Source organism: Octodon degus, unplaced genomic scaffold (genome assembly GCF_000260255.1).
Source record: "Octodon degus isolate 3935 unplaced genomic scaffold, OctDeg1.0 scaffold00052, whole genome shotgun sequence".
Lineage (NCBI taxonomy): Eukaryota > Metazoa > Chordata > Mammalia > Rodentia > Octodontidae > Octodon > Octodon degus.
The window spans coordinates 10655437-10675012 of NW_004524628.1; the positions used below are offsets into that span (position 1 = coordinate 10655437).

Below are 19576 nucleotides of genomic sequence, written 5' to 3' on the forward strand. Positions count from 1 at the left end.
AAAAAAAATTAAAAAAAAAAAAAAGAGTTTGTATGTATGTGTGTGTAGATGTGTGTCCCCCTATGTTTACCTATCACACCTGTTATTCTTTTGCCAAGTAGGATCAGTAACTTCAAGAATACTTTACCTCTCTTACATTTCGTGTTTCCTTAACTCATTATGGCAATTACAGGGCCTGGCCCATAGAAATTGTTCAAATATGTTAAATTAACTTGCAGTTTAATTTTTAGAATTTTATCATGAAAGATACCAAGCATATATAAAAGAGAATGTAATGAATCCTGTGTATCTATCAGCAGGCATTGATAGTCAGCAAGTCAGTTGCTTTGCGAGTCATTTTCTGTCTTTGCCAGATTGGTCCTTGTAAATTCAAGGCGTTTGTATTTTACTTGTACTTGAATACACATCTCTAACGGATATTTAAAAAACATAGCCCCCATGCCGATACCACATCTCCCAGAATTATCATCTGTTACCCATTCCGAGTTCAAATTTCCCTGCTTGTCCAAACAATTCACCTTTGATACTTGGTTCATTTCAGCCATGTTTCAAGAAGTCCACTCATTCTATAATTGATGAGTGTCTTCTAAGTTTTCAGGTGACTGTAAACGGTGACTTTTCAGCATTAAGTGAGCTTCCTAGTTTGTTTAACCTAGCATCCATCTTCCCTCATGACAGCCCCCTGGTCTTCTCCAGAGGAATTCATTCTTTACTGTCAAATATTCACAAGAGCTGTAACTTGGGTACCTCACCCAGATAGCCCGCACTGAGTGTGGCTCTTGAGGATGCCATAGGTACAGTGCATCTAACCTGGACAGCATTCTGCCTGCACTGCGCCTGCTTGGGCCCCTACGTTCTGGCTCCTCAGCTGCTGGAGCTGTGTCCCAGGCCCACTTTCAGGTGTCCTCCTGGGGGCCCTAACACAGCCTCCAAAGAACGCAGGTGAAGCACAGGGGCGCTGCCTGTCGTGTGAGCCAGCTCAGCAAGGTCACCACAGCCACCGTCTGGGGTCCCTGTGTTACACTTCCTGTGTACTTTCTCTAATCTGACTGCAGTCTGTCCTCCTAAAAAATTCTTCATTGTAGTTTGTCTTTCTTTCCTAGTCATATTAGCAGCATGTTCTTTGGTCCATTTTTATCCAACTAAACTAAAAAGAAACTCCTTCGTACTCCAGTAATACCATTAAAGTAGAGTCAGCCCTGGCATGTGGCCAGTTTGGGCAGCATTGCTGGCAGGATATGTCTGCTTCTTTGGCAGTCTGCATACTCGGGTGACCCTCTGCTTGTCATCAGAAGGAAACAAATCTGTCAGGTTGTGTCTGCACTGTTCTGTAAACACAGAGTCTGGCGAGCAGTAGCTCGCAGAGCTTCTCGGTGGGAAGTGAAATCTGTAGAAAATTTTGTTGGGAATTGTTCTTAACAGTTGTAAAGCATTTCTCTCCAGGAAGTCTTAGTGGTTTTGCTGAGGAGCTGTGCTTTGCGTACCGTCTGCCTCGTGTTATGTAATGGACTGTACTAGCCACGCGGTGGACTTCTGTGAATGTAAATAGTTTTGTATGAGTTCCTTGCTGGAATAATTTATAACTTTGACAGATACATTCACTTCGTAAATTTAATAAATATTGTGAATTTCTGGGATATCATATTCTTGAGGATTATGTAGATATGTTTTTGAAAAGATTCCAAAGAACTTGTCTCAAATTAGGGACATGTTTTTCAAGGACTTTCTAAGTGAACAATAGAATTTCTCTAAATATGTGTAAACTTCACTATGTTAACACTAAGAAAGCTGCCCACAAAGGTCACAAAGCCTGGAGAACACAGATAGATGTGATATTTTACAATTGAAGAACAAAACTTGGAAGTCAGTATTGACGCTTTTTCATAAGAAAGTACTAAAACATAGAAGCCAAAGATGAAAAGACAGTTATGGAAAAGATAGATGAAGAAAATTATTCAACCAAATGGAAGATTGCATTAGGCCCCCTTTACCCCGGTGTTTATCTCTCTAGTTTCAGTTATCTCTTGCCAGCTGGGTCCAGACACGTTTGTCTTGTCTCTTTCAAGAGGACCCATCTACATATTTTAACTGTAGTGTTGTAGTTGTAATTGTTCTGTTTATTATTGTTGTTATTGCTCGCCCAGTGCTTGCTGTGTAGCTTTGTTGTAGGTGTGTACAATGGGAGAAACCGCATATGCAGGGCTTGGTGATACCTCTGCTTTCAGGCTTCTGCCAGGGATCTTGAAGGGTCTCTGGGTGAAGGGGCCTCCGTGTTTTACCACAGCTGGTTCACACTGATGTGGACAGTCTTCAACTTTCCAGGTGGGGTAAGGCCAAAAGATGAGATTTAAAGAACAAAAAGTGGAACTGTTGGAGCTTCAGCTTTGAAGATGCAGAAAGTTGAAAATTCGCAGTGGCTGTGGAAGGCAGAAAGGACCCTGCAGAAAGAGGGGAAAGCCGTAGAATGGCAGGCCGCGGTGCGCAGTGCAGAAAGGAGACAGGAAGTCAGAGCACGAGACGCCGGAGGGTGGGCTCCGCTGGCGAGCCCGCGAGAGTTCAGTGGCTGTGGTTTTGTTTCAAGAGTTGACAGGAGAACTGCATTTAAACATTTTATTCTGAAGCAGCTAGTAAGACACGAGCAGGCTGTACCCAAGAGCAGGCTATACCTTGCCCAAACTAGGCCTGAAGGACAAAGTTTTTAAGAATTCTGTCTAGCAATAGAAACAAAATTGGGCGCACTGAAAATGTAAGGATAAGATTAATAAAAGCGAAAACACACAGAAGATTTTTCTATTCGAAATTGAAATTGTAGACCAGGGGCGATGGCTCAGTGTTCTGAACGCCTGCCTGGGCAAGCACAAGGACCCAAGTTCCATCTCCAGTACTGCGTGCCGGACTGGCCCCAAAACCAGGCATGGCAGCACACACTTGTAGTCCCACCGCCAAGGAGGCTGAGCAGGAGCCCCAGTACGAGTGCGAACTGCTTAGTGAGGCCCTGTGTCCAAAACATCTTTTTTTTTTTTTTTTTTCCAAAAAACTCCAGTGTGTCCAAGAAAAAGCCCTGTGATTGTCAGTTATGATTTGTCAAGTTGGCTTCTGAGAGCTGCTGCCTGGTGATTGTAGGTCAAGTGCTGAGGCGTGGCACCAGCCAATAGGCATGGAGCCTGGGTGGAATAAAGAGGAAGCTTCGCCTGTTCCTCTTCAGAGGGGCTCTGGTCTCCAGCTCCTTCCTGAAGCAGACTTGCACCACACTCTGCGGTGAGCACCAGGCCTTTAACATGAGACTAGACTCTGCGCTCGCCGGATCACAGACCACATCTGTGTCCTTCCACCCGCACTCTGCAGGTGGTCAGGGCATGCCTGGCCCTTGAATCCCTAAAATGTCATAAAATTTAAATGAAAAACATGGGTGAGGCTATTCCAGGCAGATTTAATTAGGTGGTTGAAAGGGTTATGATATTTCAATATTACAGTGTTTCAACAGAATTGAATTCATGGTAAAAAGTATTTCATGCCAGTGGGAATCTTTGTAATGCTGAAAGATACTATGGAGCCTAAGATGTAAGTTCTGTGACAAAACTTATACTACTGAGATCTATAAGGAAATCTGTCGGGAAGGAAATGATAATTGACAAAATACTAGATCCTCTACGAGTTTCTTCTGTAGTGCTGTAGCTCACATCCAGTGTGAATGGATACTGAATTTTTCTAGGTTTTTTTTCACCCCTTCTGTCATTGCCCATAGAGAAGGAAGCTCTCAAGTGGCTCACCTCCTCTCAGCAGACCATCTCACCTCCTACTTTCCAGGGAAGCTGCAGTGACTTTGCCTTCTGCCTGCCCCCTTCTTGGAGGTTACTTTGTTTCCTGATGGAGCAGAGAGCCTGTCTTGTATCACTGGCGAGTGCTAGTGTCACATCCTGAGACTTCCAGGACAGGTAGCCCCCTCAGACCCCTGGTGCAGACCACATCAGACACCTCAACCCAGCATTTCCAACCTCCAGATTTTGCTCTTCCCCTTTCCCCCAAGTTCCTCCTTCTGGGATTGGAGCATAGACACTGAGAAGTTCATTTCTTCTCCCCAGAGTGGGGTGCTGTGACCTAGTTGAATATATTCGGGATTTTGCTTGAACTCGGAGTCACTTATTGAGAGTGGGTTATTTTCACCTTGAGAAAAAGATCCCATCCTGTGATGTACAAACCCAACGCTATAAGCAGCATCCCTCTGGGCAGAGCGCCTGGGAGAACTGCCTCTCCATGTGGCTTACTTTCCAGCTCAGCCTTGTGCCTGTGCCCCCATCTCCAAGGCACAAAGGCACTTGTCGCTCACTTAGGGAGCGAGCTTCCTCTTTGTTCAGAGCAAACGTGGAGAGTTATAAAGCAAAGAAGAGCCTTGTGAAATGTTAGGAACAGGAGATAACAGTGCTGTGACGGTGAGGCTTGGTGCGAATGGTGCCTGGCCGTGGAAGGGAGGAGGAAAGAGCAGTGTCGCCCCTGTCCACAGGGTGGGCGCACCAGGGTCTGCGTGCCTTGTGCCCTGCACAGGGTGGTGGGGAGCCACACAGCGCACCAGAGTCGGCATGCCTTGTGCCCAGCACAGTGTCCCTGTGAGAAGTCCAGGTGTGGCCAAGGCACAAGGGGGATGAGCAGGGGACGTAGCAGAGTGGTCTGTGCATGCCCCCGTGCCCTCCTTGCTGAGCTAAAGAGAAATGCTTATATACTGTCCTGAAGGAAAATCAACCATAAAATAAAGGTTTATGAGTTTTTGTTGTCGTTGTTGTTGGTTTGTTTATCTATTTGTCTGCTTGAGACAGGGTCTCTTTAGGTCGAGGTGTTCACGCTGGGGGCAGACTTGGGACCCTGCCACCTCAGCCTCAGAGCGCTGGAGGTGCACACCACTGCATCTGGCAGCATGAGGATTTGAGTGTAAAAGAGTTGGAAGGAAGTTTTCACCATGTTAATTTGCACTTTAATTATAATTTTGTTTGTTTTTTGGCAGAACCAGGAATTGAACTCAGGCCTTTGCGCTTGCCAGGGAAGTGCTTATTCCACTGAGCCACCTCCCGGCCCCCTGTAATTTGTACCATTCATTGGATATTGTAATATTTTCCATGTATTTTAAAAGTATGTCTACTGTTGTAACTGTAGTGATGAATTACTGCAGAGGATATCCAGGGAGTCCCAGAGGGGAGGGAGTGGGCTGGTGGGGGGGAGTGTGGTTCTTGTGTTCATGGTAAGGGAAGCGGGTAGATGACTGGGACCTCAGCGCTAAAGGCTCAGTGTTTGCAGTTGCTGGGCAGGGAATGATCTCAAAAGCAAGAACCAGAAAGGTCTGTTTTAGCTAAATGCAGCTACTAAATGCAGTGGAATATCATTTAAAATATTTTTTCTGTTTTTTTTAACACCCTTTATTGAAGGTGAAATATTAATGTTTCAAATAGAAATTCCTATGCCACTGTAAAAATGACTCCAGCAGCAAGTGTGATATAATTACTGATGTTTTAAAAAAGATACAGTGTTTATTTCCAGTTAGCATGTTGAACTGAATTAGTAAGAGCTCTTTGCAGTGTTGGTCGTCACATCATTCTTCACCTTGTGTGCTTCACCGAGGACCAGGGAGTCAAGTCCTGACCCAAGGTGGCCAGGTAGAAGGCCGTAGGCTGGGGTGCTTCTGTCCAGCAAGGTGAGAGCCCGCTGCGGAAGGCTCGCCCGGTGCTCGGGCTCAGGGCGCTCTGTCTGCAGGCCTTTGCTGCTTCCTGAGGGAGGGGCTTCGCACTCCACCTCCGCGGTAACTGCTGTGGCCTGCCAGCCTGGCCAGCCAGCATCCAGAGCAGAGGCTAGAGCAGCAGGTCTGTCCCGTCCTTCCAGGGAGTCGGTGTGTGACGGCGCTGCTCTAGTCGGGTACCCTTTTCATAAGCAAGCTTTTGAGCAGGCAGCAGTTTTTAGACTTAGGTTCTGACCTCCTGTGTACCAAGTACCATAATAGAAAAAACAACTATGTGGAGACCCTGTGTAATTTAGAGACAGCCTCTTAGAGCACTGTTTAATATGCCATCTTTTCTTTCCTTTTATATTTTCTGGTAGCTATCGAGGCCAATTCACACCACAGTTGTAACAACAAAGAAAAATGTCCCTGCCTCCAGACGCGAGACATACACAGAAGACTTTATTAAAAAACAGATTGAAGAGTTCAACATAGGGAAGAGACATTTAGCCAACATGATGGGGGAGGACCCGGAGACATTCACGCAGGAGGATGTTGACGTAAGTACAGTGCGCTGTATTGGAAAGCGATCGCTGTAAAGTGTTAGATAGTGGTGCTCTTCAGCATAAACCCTTGTAAACTGAACCAGACCGTCAGAACAGGGAAAGACGCCATTGTGTACCTGTTGCGAGTTGGAAGCATGACTTCTGAGAGAGGTGCCGTTCTGTATTTGAAGCATCACGAAGTCAGGTGAGTTTTCAGTTTTAGTCAGAAACGATGCCCTTCTTGGGTCAAGCTTGCAGGAGCCCTCATGCATGTCCTTGCACAGCCGGGGAACGTTTGTCCTGTGTGCTGCCAGGACTTGGCTCCATCACGAACTGGTAACGCGTGGTGGTGGCAGCAGGATTGGCTGTGGGGCATCCCACGGGAAACTTAGACCGGTGCGGTCATCTAGCACCAGAAGGGTCTGACCCTTCAGAGCCGGATGTGTGTGAGTGATGTGAGAGCAAGAGCCACAATTCTCTGCGGGTTCTCCTGGATTGCTGTATGCTCGGGACGTGAGTGACAGCAGTAAACACAGCAGAGCAGGTGGCTGAGGAGCTTACGTGGAACATCTTAGAAGTTGCTCTGATTTTTAAAAAGCAACACTTGCTGGGGATCTAGCTCCGTGGAAGAGTGCGTGCCTGACGAGCACAAGGGCCTGGGTTCAATTCTGGCACTCGGATAGAGAGTAGCACTTACCATTCCACGGTATTTTATGTTTACTGAAGAGTAGCAGCTTCCTCTAGACTTGGGTTTTGTATGGCTTCGGCTGTGTTCACGTTTGGCTTAGCGATGTGTCTGAGAGGCCCATCGAGGTGTCTCATTTTGTGAGCGCCATAGAGGGTGCCACACTGTCCTGAGCCACCGGCGTCGGGGCCAGCGTGGCTTTGTCTGGGGACCGGCTCCTGTGCCTGCGTGGGTGTCAGCGTCTGCCGTAAGTGCCAGGTGTGTACCTCTAACCTGAGCCCCCAGGAAGCCTACGCACCGGCCCTCCAGTCTGCACTGCTTTCCAGAGTGTGCACCTCAGGCAGCGTCGTCGCTGTGTAAGTGCTCGTTACGCACTTATACCCTGTATCGTCTAGGGGATGGTGACGAGGAAAACGGCCTGTGCGGATTTAATACAGATGGGATTTATTTTTTAATATTTTCCACCCAGGGTAATTGAATCCATAGATACGGAACCCATGGAAAATGGAAGTTGATTACATTTATTATTTGTAATCATGGTACAACTTTACACAGTTTTCCTCTGTCCTCATCTTTCCGTACATTGTTTGAATTTGCGAATGGAGCCCAAGCGTCTCCTGAGACTCCAGACCAAGGTTTCTGACTCGGTTGGGGATTTCTCATTGCCCTCCTGAATCTGGGTGCTTTGGAGTTGCAGACCCTGTAGCTGCTGTCCTCCTTCTCGGGCTCAATCTGGACGGGATTAAGAAAATTGCATTTTAACAATGCTTTAACTTTGTCTGAGGTAGTACAGGCTCTGCTACATGTTTGTAAAAAATGAGACAGCGTTGTGTTTCCATGCAAGTATGCAAAGCAGAGACGCTCCAAGACCTTAAACTTTGAAGGTAGTGTGCGTGCCCGTCTCCTCTCAGAGCCAGGACCTGGAATGGATCACATCATTTTTAGCTGAAAGAGCCATGTACTCAAGAACTTGTGATTTTTTTTCCCCCAAGAATTGAACAAAAAGTAACCATTATCTACTTAATTAAAAAAAAAAACAAAAAAAACAAAAAAACATTATTTTAAGAATTGAAGCAAAGGTCAGAGATGAAACAAGGTTTCCTCCTTCCCTGTATTATCTCACATGCCCTTTAGAGATGGACTCGGGTGTTTTCGTGGTCACATGACAGATTTTCTTTTCTACCTGTAACATAACCTCTGTCTCCCTAACTCTTGGCTCCTGAAACAGCTTCTTTCGCTGCTTCCTGCCGCTCTTTGGTAGCTTCTTTGGTCAGAGGTAGCTCACCTAACACTGAAAGTACATAACTTACTGGTTTGTAGTCTCCTCACAGTTTGGGTGGCCCTGACCAGCATCTCATTTGAGAACGTTTTACCGTGCCAGCCTGAAACTTGGTACCTTTATCATTCTGCCTGCGCAACAGTGACCTTTTGTGATTGGCTTCTTTCACTTGGCCAGTTCCCAAGGTGTACCCGTGCCACAGCCCGGCCCGCGTGGGCACGTCGTCCTTCTGGCGCCCTAGGCCCTGGAGGTCTGCACCACCCGGCTTTGTTACTGTTGCTCACCTCTTCTTTCATTTGGAAGTGGGGTTTTGCTGAGTGGCCCTATACTGCGTTCTCACTTGCGTCCTCTTGCCTCAGCCTCCCAGAGAGCTGAGGTGATAGGCGTGCACCACAACGCCTGGCTTCATTTCTTTTTTCTGAATAATTTTCTGTGGAGCAGATCAGCAACGTATTTTGAGTCCCGTCATGCGTTGATGGGCCTTTGGACCCCTTCCATTCCGGTTCCTGTGGGTAGCGTCACTTGGGCACACATGCTGTGCCTTTGTGCTAGCTGCATTCGCTTCTCTCGGGAACATGTGGGAACATGCGTAAACCACCACCACTGCTGTGGTCATGGAGGGTGACCCTCACTGTCCCCAACAAGCTCTGTGGCTGCAGCTCTTCCGGTTGGTGCTTTGCTGTGCTTGGAGGTACTCTTTGTATATGTGTGAGGTGGGGCCCAGCTTCTTCCGTGTGTGGCGATTCAGTGTCTCTGAGAGCGCGGTTTCTCCTGGTGAATTATTTTGTCTGCCTTATGAAAAGTCAGTTTGACTGTCAGAGAGAGCTACTTCTGCATGCTCAGTTCTCTTCCACTGAGCTGTTTTTTTGACAGCAGTCCCACTGCGCCTTGGGGCCTGCAGCTCTCTAACGAGCGTGGACACTGGGGCTCTGAGCTGGAGCTTCAGAACCGACTTTGCAGTTCTGCCGTGAGCCAGTGAGGACTTGGCCCAGCACTACAGAGCCTCGGCGTCCGTGTGAGCTCTGGTCTGTGCTCGTGGGACAGCCTGCTTGCCAGTTTCAGTTTCTCCGTGAGGGCTTATAGCTCTTACAGCCTCAAGTTTGACTCTCCTTCTGTTAAATTTATTCCTAAGTGTTTAGTGTTTTTTTTTTAATGCCATTGTAAATACAAGTTTTTCCTGGATTCTTATAAGTGTACTCAATTTTTGTGTCTATTTTGTATATTTGTATATATTGAACTAGAAGTTGCAAACTTACTGAAGTCCTGTATTAACTCTCAGTCTTTTTGTGGATTTCCTGGGATGTTTATTGTCTTATCACCCACAAATTCAGCTCCACTCTACAGCTGTACGTCCAGTGTAGGTGTCCGTTATTTCTTTTCCTTACTACTTGCCTTGGTTCACCTCCCGCAAGGTTGAGTAGAAACTGCAGGCTTTCTTACCTTGTTCCCGCCCTCGAGGAAAGGCTTCTTTCTTTTATGAGTAAGTATGGCGTTGGCCATAGGGCTTTTACAGGCACTTCCATGGAGTTCGTGGTGTCCCTTTTGTTACCCAGGTTGGTTGAACTTTTTTGTTGTTGCTGTTGTTGACATGTTAAGATATTGTTAAATGCTTTTTAAAATGCTTTTATCTTTTATTCTATGTATACAGGTGTTATATATATTAATTTCTAGATGTTAAACCATCCTTGTTCATGATACAACTTCTACCTCATCACTTTTATAATGCTTTTTATATGTTTCTAAATTTGGTTGCCATTTTGTTGAGGACTTTTGTACCTAATACTGGTCTGTAATTTTATTAGAATGTCTTATGAAACAGGACTATTCTGTTTTAGAAGAGTTGATATTCTCTAAACATTCAGCAAAGTTGGACCAAGGCTTTTCTTTGTGGCTAGGTATTTTTTTCCATTTTGACTCTTGTACTGCTGTGTGGTCCCGCTCTCCTGGTGGCCAGGGTGTCCTTGAGGAGAGCTCTCAGCAGGACCGTTCGTGCCGCTGCCCTACAGGGCTGCCACCAGCATGTCCCGAGCAGCCCCACTGCCTTTCCAGACGAGCCTGAGTGTGTTTAGCTCGTGGGTAGAAGCGCATGTGGCAGCCGCCTCAGCCTGTCTGAAGGCTTAGATGCGTTTGTAGGGCACATATTGAAAATGAACTGTGTTTGGAGAGGCCAGTTCACTGCTGGGATGCTTACTGTAAGTGTCAGTTTACAATGGTGAAATTATTTTTGTGAGAGTGTAATTTGTACGGAGTAGACATGGCCTGTAATTTAATTCAATTACCTAGTTAAAGTCTGTGCTCACCATAATTTTCACATAGGTAAATTAAATGCCATTGTCTTCAGATAAAACCATTAGTTATTTTTATATAGTGTCAAAACTGGTTTTCTGTATTATTTATTCAGTTGCTAAAATACAAGAGTCAAAGGCATTTATGAAATGTATTTAGACAAACTAAGATTTAGACAACTCTTTCATATACTAAAATGTCTTTAAAAATTTTTGTCAAGGTGTTGGCACCTGACACAGTGAATCTGTCTCTCTTAATGTTATGTAGAGAGATCTTAAAAGATCCCCAGCATAATGGACACATCATTGCATCATGCAGAAACTTAATTTTTAGCAGTATATTGTAATTAGCTCTGGTTCTCAAAGTGTGGAATTGTTTCCCAGGGTAAAGATAGCATCGCTGTGTGAGTGTAAGTGGTGGCAACTGTTTTGCTCTTTTACACCTGTGTGTGTGTGTGTGTGTGTGTGTGTGTGTGTGTGTGTGGTGTGGTGAGTGGTGACTTCATGGCATTATTGTCATTGTGTGAAAAGGACATAATAAAAAACTCCCTTACCTTCAGCCAGTGAAGGAATCCTGAATTTTATGATAACTAGTTCTTCCTTATAGACTCTTCCACAGTGGAGTTGAATCTCTTGTAACGAATACCATCGTAGAACATGATTTCTTGTTGAACTGACTGAGTTTTGATAAACTGCCTTGTAGTTGGAGTGATGTGGGGAGGCAGGACCTGGAACTACCAGGCTCTGCACTGTGTCACAGGCCAGCATGCTGGTCACAGTCTGTCCTCTGGTATTCCTGTTTCTGAGCTGATCCCTGATGCCCACCTCAGGATGGAGTAAGGGTTGGGAGACTGGGTGCCTGGCTCCTGTGGCCTGAACTGAAAGGGAGGTCCTCGCCCCTCAGCAGTGGCTGGGCGTGCACCTTCCTTGGTGCCTGAGGCCCACGTGAAGATGGTGTGGCTGCTTTCCCCGTGCTGCTGTCATGATTCTGCCACTTCAGGATTAGGGGCTTCCCCAAGGCTCACAGTTTGTACCTGTTAACTGTTGGCATTGTGTTAATTTTAGTGGATTTCCAGTGATTCCTCTTAGCAAAGCATTACAACTCTATTACCAATATAGTGGCTTTCACTTATTTTTTTGACAGTATTATTTTTGTAAGAGGTTTTGCCTTATATATAAACTGCAAGATAGTATAGCTCATGGGTCTGATTTAGCATGCTCATGCAGAAAAAATACTGTTAAGAAATAATTTATCCAAAATAAAAATATTTAAACTTCCTTTGCAATTGCTCTTACATATTTAGAAGTCATAAGCATCTTTTATAACATGTTTGCCTTCCAATATATAAATTAAAACTGGATACCATATTTTCTTACTTTGTATGGTAAGGAAATTAGAAACTCGGCAAAAATGAGTTTTCTAGATAGAAGAAGCTTACTTTTCATTATGTGTAATGAAGACAACCACCACAAACTGCAAACCTGGGTGTGTGTGTGTGCACGTGTGTGTGTGGCACTGTCAAGGAGCCCTGTGCACGTCACCCTTGACATATCTCTGGAAACATGTAAGGCGGGTTCCTTTTATTGTGGCTATAGGAGAGGTTACACCAGATCACTCAGTATCCGAACACTCTTCTTCCCACACTTTCCAGGGTTTGTTTTTGGGGTGACATTTCCCAAGCTAAGCAGGCCTATAGAGCCTTGGCCTCCCTCCCTGTGACCCATGGCCCCATCCCTGCGTGTCGGGGTGGCCTGCGGCTCTGTCTGCCTCCACATAGCTAAAGTCCTCAGTGTGAGAATTAGTGCTGAGCCTTTGTCCTGTGTGCCCTCCTGCTCTGAAATCCATGAATCTGCCAGGGGCTTTGGCTTTTTATGTATTTTGCTCCTCGATATCTGGGTTTACAACTTTGTTTTAGGGAACACAGTTGAATAGAAATCAGGCTTCACTGAATATTGTCTGTATAATTCATTTGTAGGAATTAAACCCCATTAATCTTACGTATTAGCATTTTAAATAAGGCTTTTAAATAGTACAGGTGGAAGTTAATAAAATAGGAAACTATAACTGGTATAATGTTTTAGTAAACATAGTTCTGCTGTGTCCAGTGCCCATTGGCACTTAAAGTTACGTCACTTCAAAGATGTATTATTAAGGCCACAGTACTGTATACCTCGTGGGATCTTTTAAGTGGCAATTTAAAACATAGGAAATTTTTTTTTTACACCAGATGTTTACTTGCTTACAGAACATAAGAGATAAAACATATGAAAAATTTTTAGTCATTATAATTGCAAATTAAAAGGAAGTTAGTCATTGGCAAGTACAGGTTGCCTGTTTCAATAGGTCGCATCAAAGCACTTTGCCTGCTGACCACCAGGGCCGGTTTGGCTACCCGCAGGGCAGGACCAGGAGTGACATCTGCCATGGTGTGGCAGTGCTTTGAATGCATGCTAGCTGTGGAAAATGGACTCAGCACTGCAGCTCCCAGCTCCCACCCGTCCCGTTTGCCACTCCTGGGCACTGCGAGGTGGTGGTAGGTGCAGGGAAATCCTCCTTAACTGCCACAGTGTTCCTAGGGGTGGGGGTGGGAGGGTCTGTTGGGTAGGTGTGAAGCGGAGCAGGTTCCCAGAGGAGGGGAAGAGAAGCTTGGAAGAGGCTCCAGTGCCCAAGCTGGTAGCTGGCCTGAAGTGCTGTCGAGGCAGGCAGGAGTAGCTGTGCCCACCCTGGCAGGATGGTGGCTGGGTGACAGTGTGCCAGGGCTTTGGTGCTTGTGACACTGGGCTGCAGTATTGTGCTAGAGCAAACGACAATGGTGACTGCCCATCTGGTCAGGGTGACTGAGTTTCTTACACCTTCGTGTAAGACTCATAGGATTGCAAACACAGAAAAGAGGAGGACAATCAGTATTTACATTTTCCTTTTTTAATTAAGCATGTGGTAGTTATACATTTTATAACTATGCAGACATTTCACTTACATAATATATGAATACAGATTTGCACTTGAATTTACAAATGCCCTTCATTTTGAGAATTAAAAGTTAAGTTCTACATTACTATAGAATTTTAGGAAGAAGGCCAGAAAATTGATATATAACAGTACTGAAGTATACCAATTACTTTTTAATTGGTATTATAGACCTCATCTGAAGCCAGAATGTTTTATTCTCTTAAGTGTGAATATGCTGTATGGAGTTTCTCTAATTGATTTGCTGTGCCCATTCCATTTGATGTATCATTTTTCACAATATTTCATAATTTGTACTCACTTCTAATGAACAGAGTCGTTAGGACAGGCATGTCTAAGTACACCTGACAGCTAACATTAGGTGCCAGATGCAGTTTATAAAGCTATGTAGAACTGTAGAGAACAGTTTAAATAAATTAGCACCTGTACATTAGTTTCACTTGCTGGTAATTTATAAGCGAATCAGTGGAGATGACATTTAGGTAAGTCATTGATCAAGTTAACAGCTGCAAGCCCACTGCCCAGCTGGGATCCCTAATTAATAGAGATTGCGTTCCTGACCCAGTCTTCTCCCGGGCGGCGCCCGCAGTCCTTCAGACATTGGCTGAAGCCTGATGCTATAGTCGAGTTGTTCACCTTCATTTCAGGGAACCTTGGAATTACCAGGATTCTGGGTAAAACCTAAAAAGATATATTTTTTTATTGGCACGGTTACCTTTATTCCATGATTTATTTGGATTAAAGTTTACATTGTTTACTTCCCCTTTTCTCAGTACTCTTTTGTTTCGGATTCACACAAAGTATGCATGGCTTGCTATTGTCTTGTTCTAAAGGGTTGTAGGCCCAGCATTAAATGTGCACTCCAATCTCGGAGGAAGTAGTATTTTTTTGTTTTGTTTTGATTTTTGTGCGCAGCTGAACACTGAACCTGAGCTGTGTGTGTAATGGCTTGTTTGAGTGTAAGATTTGTAGTTCAGAACACCTGAGAACTTTGGCAAACTGAATTCCATATAAACTTTAGAAATTAAGAAATACCAAGCTAGAACTTCACAGAAATGTGCTGCCCCCAGCCCCCTGGCTCAGATTTTCTTCAGTGTGAATTTAAAACTGAAAGCCTCAGGCGTTACCTTAAACCAGTGTGTAGGGCAATGGCTTTTGGATCTTGGGCTTTGTCACTGTGAAACTGATGGTGCTGGGATGCCAGGGCGTCTGCCACCAGCCACGCCCCAGGCTTGTTCTCACGCTGAGATGAGTCTCCCAAAACAGCAAGGCCAGGCCCGAAGTGCGGAGAAATCTGGCTGTCCTGTTCAGGAGTGTCTGGAAGAGTCCTTGGTTGGGTCCCTGCTGACACACAGTTTGTTGTTGTTGTTGTTATTTTGGGGAAGGGTTGAATGTTTGCTAGTTTTAAGTGATAATTTTTCCTCTGGGGTTGCCTCAGATTCCCTGTTTTGGATACCTGTGGGACGTGCAGTGCAGGACCTCAGCACCGAGGCGGCCCCTCCCCTCCGGGCAGGTTGAGGGGCGAGGACACCAGCAGGGCCTGCCTTCCTCCTTCCCCCGAGGCTCTACCTGGGAGAGCCTTTGGATTCTCACTGCTCCTCACAGCACTGTGTAACGGGAGAGCTGCTAAAAAGGCGCAAGTATCCCAGTGCTTTCTTTGCCAGCAGATCTCTCTCTTTTTTTCTGGTATTTCTATATGTCTCCCATTAAATTTTTATGTGGAGTAGGCTCCCTTCTATCATGTCTTAAGATGCATGTAAGACAGGGTCCATGAGAATTTACGGGGTCTCACCACTAGCTCGGCCTCGTCCTGCTGCTCCTGTGTTCAGCCTCCCACGCACTGGGGTTGCAGGGGCTCGCTACCACCCCCAGTTTCAGTCACTGTCTCAGCAGGCCCTGGGGGCGGGGCTGGCTCCACTCGGCAGGGATCCGACCTGGCTGCTGCTCTCAGCACTAGCAGGCGCGTTAGTCCACCGAGCTGTCTAGCCAGCCCCCCCCCCCATCATTTTTGTTATTTATTCTTTATAATAACTGTCTTATTTGAAACACGCTCCTTGGTGTGAATTTTATAGGCCAAGCCCACTGCTATCTGTGGCACTGGAAGATTGTATTTGTGGTTGCTGTGTTTTGGGAGGCCCAAGAGCTTAGCAGATCAACCCAGAACGATCTTAGCTCACTGAAGTGTTTTCCCAGAGTGAGCAGAGCTCCCCAGTCTTTGGAATCTGTGGAGAAGTGAAGCTGCTGCCTCTGCTAGGAGAGCTCAGGAAGCTCTTGAGCCGTAGCTTTAGAGAGAAGCTGATGACGGAAGCCAAGGCACCGGGGTGAGGCCTGAGAGAAAGCAAGCCAGTGTCCCCAGAAGGGCTTCTGCTGACGTGCATGTCGAGTCTCCATGGGCCCTGGGACTGGGGACCACAAGTATAGGTGTGAGGCCCCAGCCAGTCCCTCTGGCTCCTAGTGACGTCCACACTCCTTACCAGTGCTCGTGGGCTGGGCAGGGGTTTGACCGGAAGACCGGAACTTACGGCTACCACTGGTGTGATTACTGCTCCAGAAGGTGAAGCTGTATGTCCAGTGCCCAGGCCCGAGCCAGCCGCAGTGCACTGTCATTCTGCACGGGCTCTTGGAGAAAGTCCTGCCGGACCCCGTGGGCCGGATGAGTGCCCCCAAGTGGGCGCTTGGTTGTATCTTGTTATTGAAAAGAAAGACAGTATTCTGGGAAATGTAAGTGTAAGAAGTGGTTACTGTGCGTACCTGTACACGCATGCGCACACACACACACACGTATTCATGTTCAGTATCAAGTGTATGTTGGGAGCACAATTGAGAAATACCCGAACGTTGTAGCTTGACAGCAATGGCAGTAAATATAATTTGAATATTAATGAAAAAACTGTCATATAGAAAAGCCGTGCGGTGCATAACCTTATGACCATTGCCTAGATTAAGTAACTTAACATTTTGTCATGTTTCTCAATTTGTAGTTTTTGACTGAACTGTTTTCATTTCAAAATGAAATGCAAGGTATATTACAATAATGTTTCACTGCTGGCTATTTGAGTGCACATCTTCAAGAAAGGGAGGACAGGAAGCCGGCAAGATAGCTCAGCGAACTAACATGCTTTAGGCAAGCTTAGGTAAGTGCAGGGCCCACAGTTCGATCCTTGGTACCACATGCCCACCAGCCCTACTCCCTAGGGCGGGCTGAGCCAGCCAGGTGGCCACAGAGACCTGGCGTGGTGGCGCATGCCTGTAATCCCAGCACTGGGGAGGCTGAAAACAGGAGGAGTACTATGAGTCTGAGCTGCGTAGTGAAACCCTCTAACAACCAAATACATTTTTTAAAAATGGGGAGAGCAGTTTAAGGTCTAACCACAGCACCACTGTTCCATCTGATTGGCATGGAGGAGCACTCCCCACTGCCTCTGGGTCTTGGTTTTCCTTTGCTGTAGTTGTGGAGAGAAAAATCTGTGATGCAGACTGAAGTCCTGCGCCTGTGTGAGCCCGCCTCCAGGCTGGCCAGGGTACAGAAGGAGGAGGGATAAGGAGTGATGGTTGGGCGCTGTCCACATCCAGACTGCAGCACAGCTGTACAGGGCCACTCAGATGGGGCCTGACCCCTGAGCAGCCCCTGCAGGCTGAAGCTGGGGTGCGGGGCACAGTGGGGCACTTTGGGGCGTGGGAGCTGCCTCCAAAGTGCAGGTATGCACGTGGGAACTGCTGGGGCCAGCCTGGTGGGCAGCAGAACTGGGCTCGCAGAGGAGGAGAGCAGGAGGATGGGTCACAGCAGCTGCCAAGTCTGCAGTAGACAGAGGCACAGACTGGGAGATGTTGGACGGGAGGTCCCAGACAGGCGGATGGTCAAACGGGCCTCAGAGAGGAGGCTGCACTGGGCAGAACTGTGGCTGGGAAAGGTACCACCGTCCTCCTGTGGCCTGCAGGTGGCTCTGTGGTGGCCCCTCCTGATGTGCTCATGACTCACCTTTGAGGTCACATGTACACACACACTTTGTCTCCCCAGTGAATGAGGTTGGCATGCATTTACTCAGCTTTCTAAGCTAGCAGACAGTCTAGAAGTCAGGTGAGGTCAAAACATTGGATGGCTTTTGGAGTTTTCCCTAAACTTTATTGCTGTTGGCTGAATAAATTTGATGTCAGTGAAGAAGTCCTGTTACATGAGAGAACTGAGTTGGATACTTGCTGTAGGAAAGCTGCGTTCCCCAATTAAGTGCTGCAGTGTTCAAATGCTGGCCTTGCCATCCGCCAGTGTGATGTTGAGCTGGCTATTTCGCTGCCTCTTTTTTATCTGTGAAATGGAGCTTATGAGTGTGTGACTGTTTTATCTTTTAAAGTTCAGGAGAAGTAGTGCATCTTAGATACACATAATGTGACTGAATGCAGCTTGGAGCTGTCTGATTGCCGCAGCAAGTCGGGGAGGTCGTGCCTTGCGAGTCAGGAGCCCAGAGCAGTGGGCTTGCAGGCCTGGCTGGAGTAGGACACGCGAGGGCTGCCATGTCCTGTGCCTGTGCTCAGCACTGCTGCATCAGGACTCAGTGTGGAACGGAGAGCTGTGCCCCATGGGAGCGCTCTGCCCTCCTCACCTGCTTCTCCTGTTGGTCTTCTGTCCCTGTTCCTTCAGAAGGGCATTCAGTGCTTGATTGTAGCAGCTGTCTTTTAGCTGGGAGCTAAGCAGCCAGAAAACAACAGTTACTTTTTCGCTACAGACATGTAGTCCTGTGCTTCGAAACCAGGGAAGCTGCACAGTGCTGGAGAGAGCTGGACGGCCAGAGAGCTCAGTCACGTTGGTGCCGCGGGCGCATCCTGAATGGCCAGCTGGCACGTGCTGGCGCCCGTCTTTTCTATTGTGTGTGATTTACAAACAACTGCTTTGTTTTTGTTACCGTGCTCTCTCCCTTTCTGCTTTCTTCCATCCTGTCTTGTGTGCTTTTTACTGCATCTGCAAGACTGCACTGCACTTAGCTGCCTTTGCTCCATGGGCCTCCCTGGTGCAGCAGCTGTTCTGACTACTGCATAGAGGATTGTAAAGTTACAAATGGATGCTGATTTGTCTGTACTGAGGTGCATTTGGTAGAGGCAGACTCACCTTTCCTGACCCTTTGAGTTGAATTTCAGTAAATTCTTTATTGGCCTATTCTTGGTTTGTTTTGTTTTGTTTTGTTTTTCTGTCTTACAAGTCCTAGACATCCCTTGCAGTGCTTTAATTTTAGCATTACCAGTGAACTTCTTGTGACTCCTGTGTCATAGTTTTCATGAGCAATCCAACTGTGGGATGGAATTCTTCAATTTTCATTTTCTCCACAGATCTTAGTTGTGATCACCCAAGTACTTGAATTTTCATGTTTGTAAGCAATGCCAAGAACAGCTTGGTGCGTGGTGCATGCTGGAGAACCAGATGCCCATCTGGCTGCTGGCTGGGGACGTTTGCCCTCCGCTCCTAAGCAGTACGGTTTTCCATACTGTGAGCATCCAGCACAAGCCTTGGTGTTGGGGGCCCCTCTGTTGAGGTTGCATGGCTTGGAGCTGCTGCTGTGCTGTGAACGGGTGGCATGGTCCCAGGCTGCTGGCCCAGAAGGGCTGTGGGTGGTGGTGGCTCTAGGGGACCGGCTGGGGGTGAGCACATGTGTGCCACTTGTAGATTTTTAACTTTGTCCCCACCTTTCTATTTTGAAACTCAGATTACATAACATTTGAGTGTCCAGTGAATATACACAGGCTTATTCCCTGCCTTGGCCCTGTGGCATGTTTGGCATATTCCTGTGCCTGTACATATAAAACAGTTGTTTTGCTCACCCATTGAGGATTGCAGATGTCATAACGCCCAAGTACACCCTAAGCTGACCTCTAACCACATACCTTCTCTCACAGTTCTGCTACCACATCTGCTGCCCAGCAGTTCTGTGTGCTTGTGCACAGTGTGACCAGAAGTGGTCATCATTTTTAATGATTATCCTTCCCTTTTTTATTATAGAAAAAGATATGTGGCCCTGAATCCCATCAAAATATTCCCCTCCGTATATACATCCATCACTCTTGCCACTCTCTGCAGCAGCTCTGGAAGTCCTCTTTCTGAATGTCTTCACACGGTGTGACTGAAG

At 46.6% G+C, this 19576-nt stretch overlaps 1 protein-coding gene across 2 annotated transcripts in view; it reads left to right on the plus strand.

The window, feature by feature from the left end:
* Mrps9 (mitochondrial ribosomal protein S9) overlaps window positions 1–19576 on the plus strand; it is a 48912-nt gene that overhangs the window by 2888 nt on the left and 26448 nt on the right. For both annotated transcript variants that reach the window (XM_004633203.2, XM_023717489.1), the window contains exon 2: window positions 6082–6261. In XM_004633203.2, coding sequence (XP_004633260.1) covers window positions 6082–6261 — 180 coding nt within the window. The remainder of the gene's footprint in view (window positions 1–6081; window positions 6262–19576) is intronic.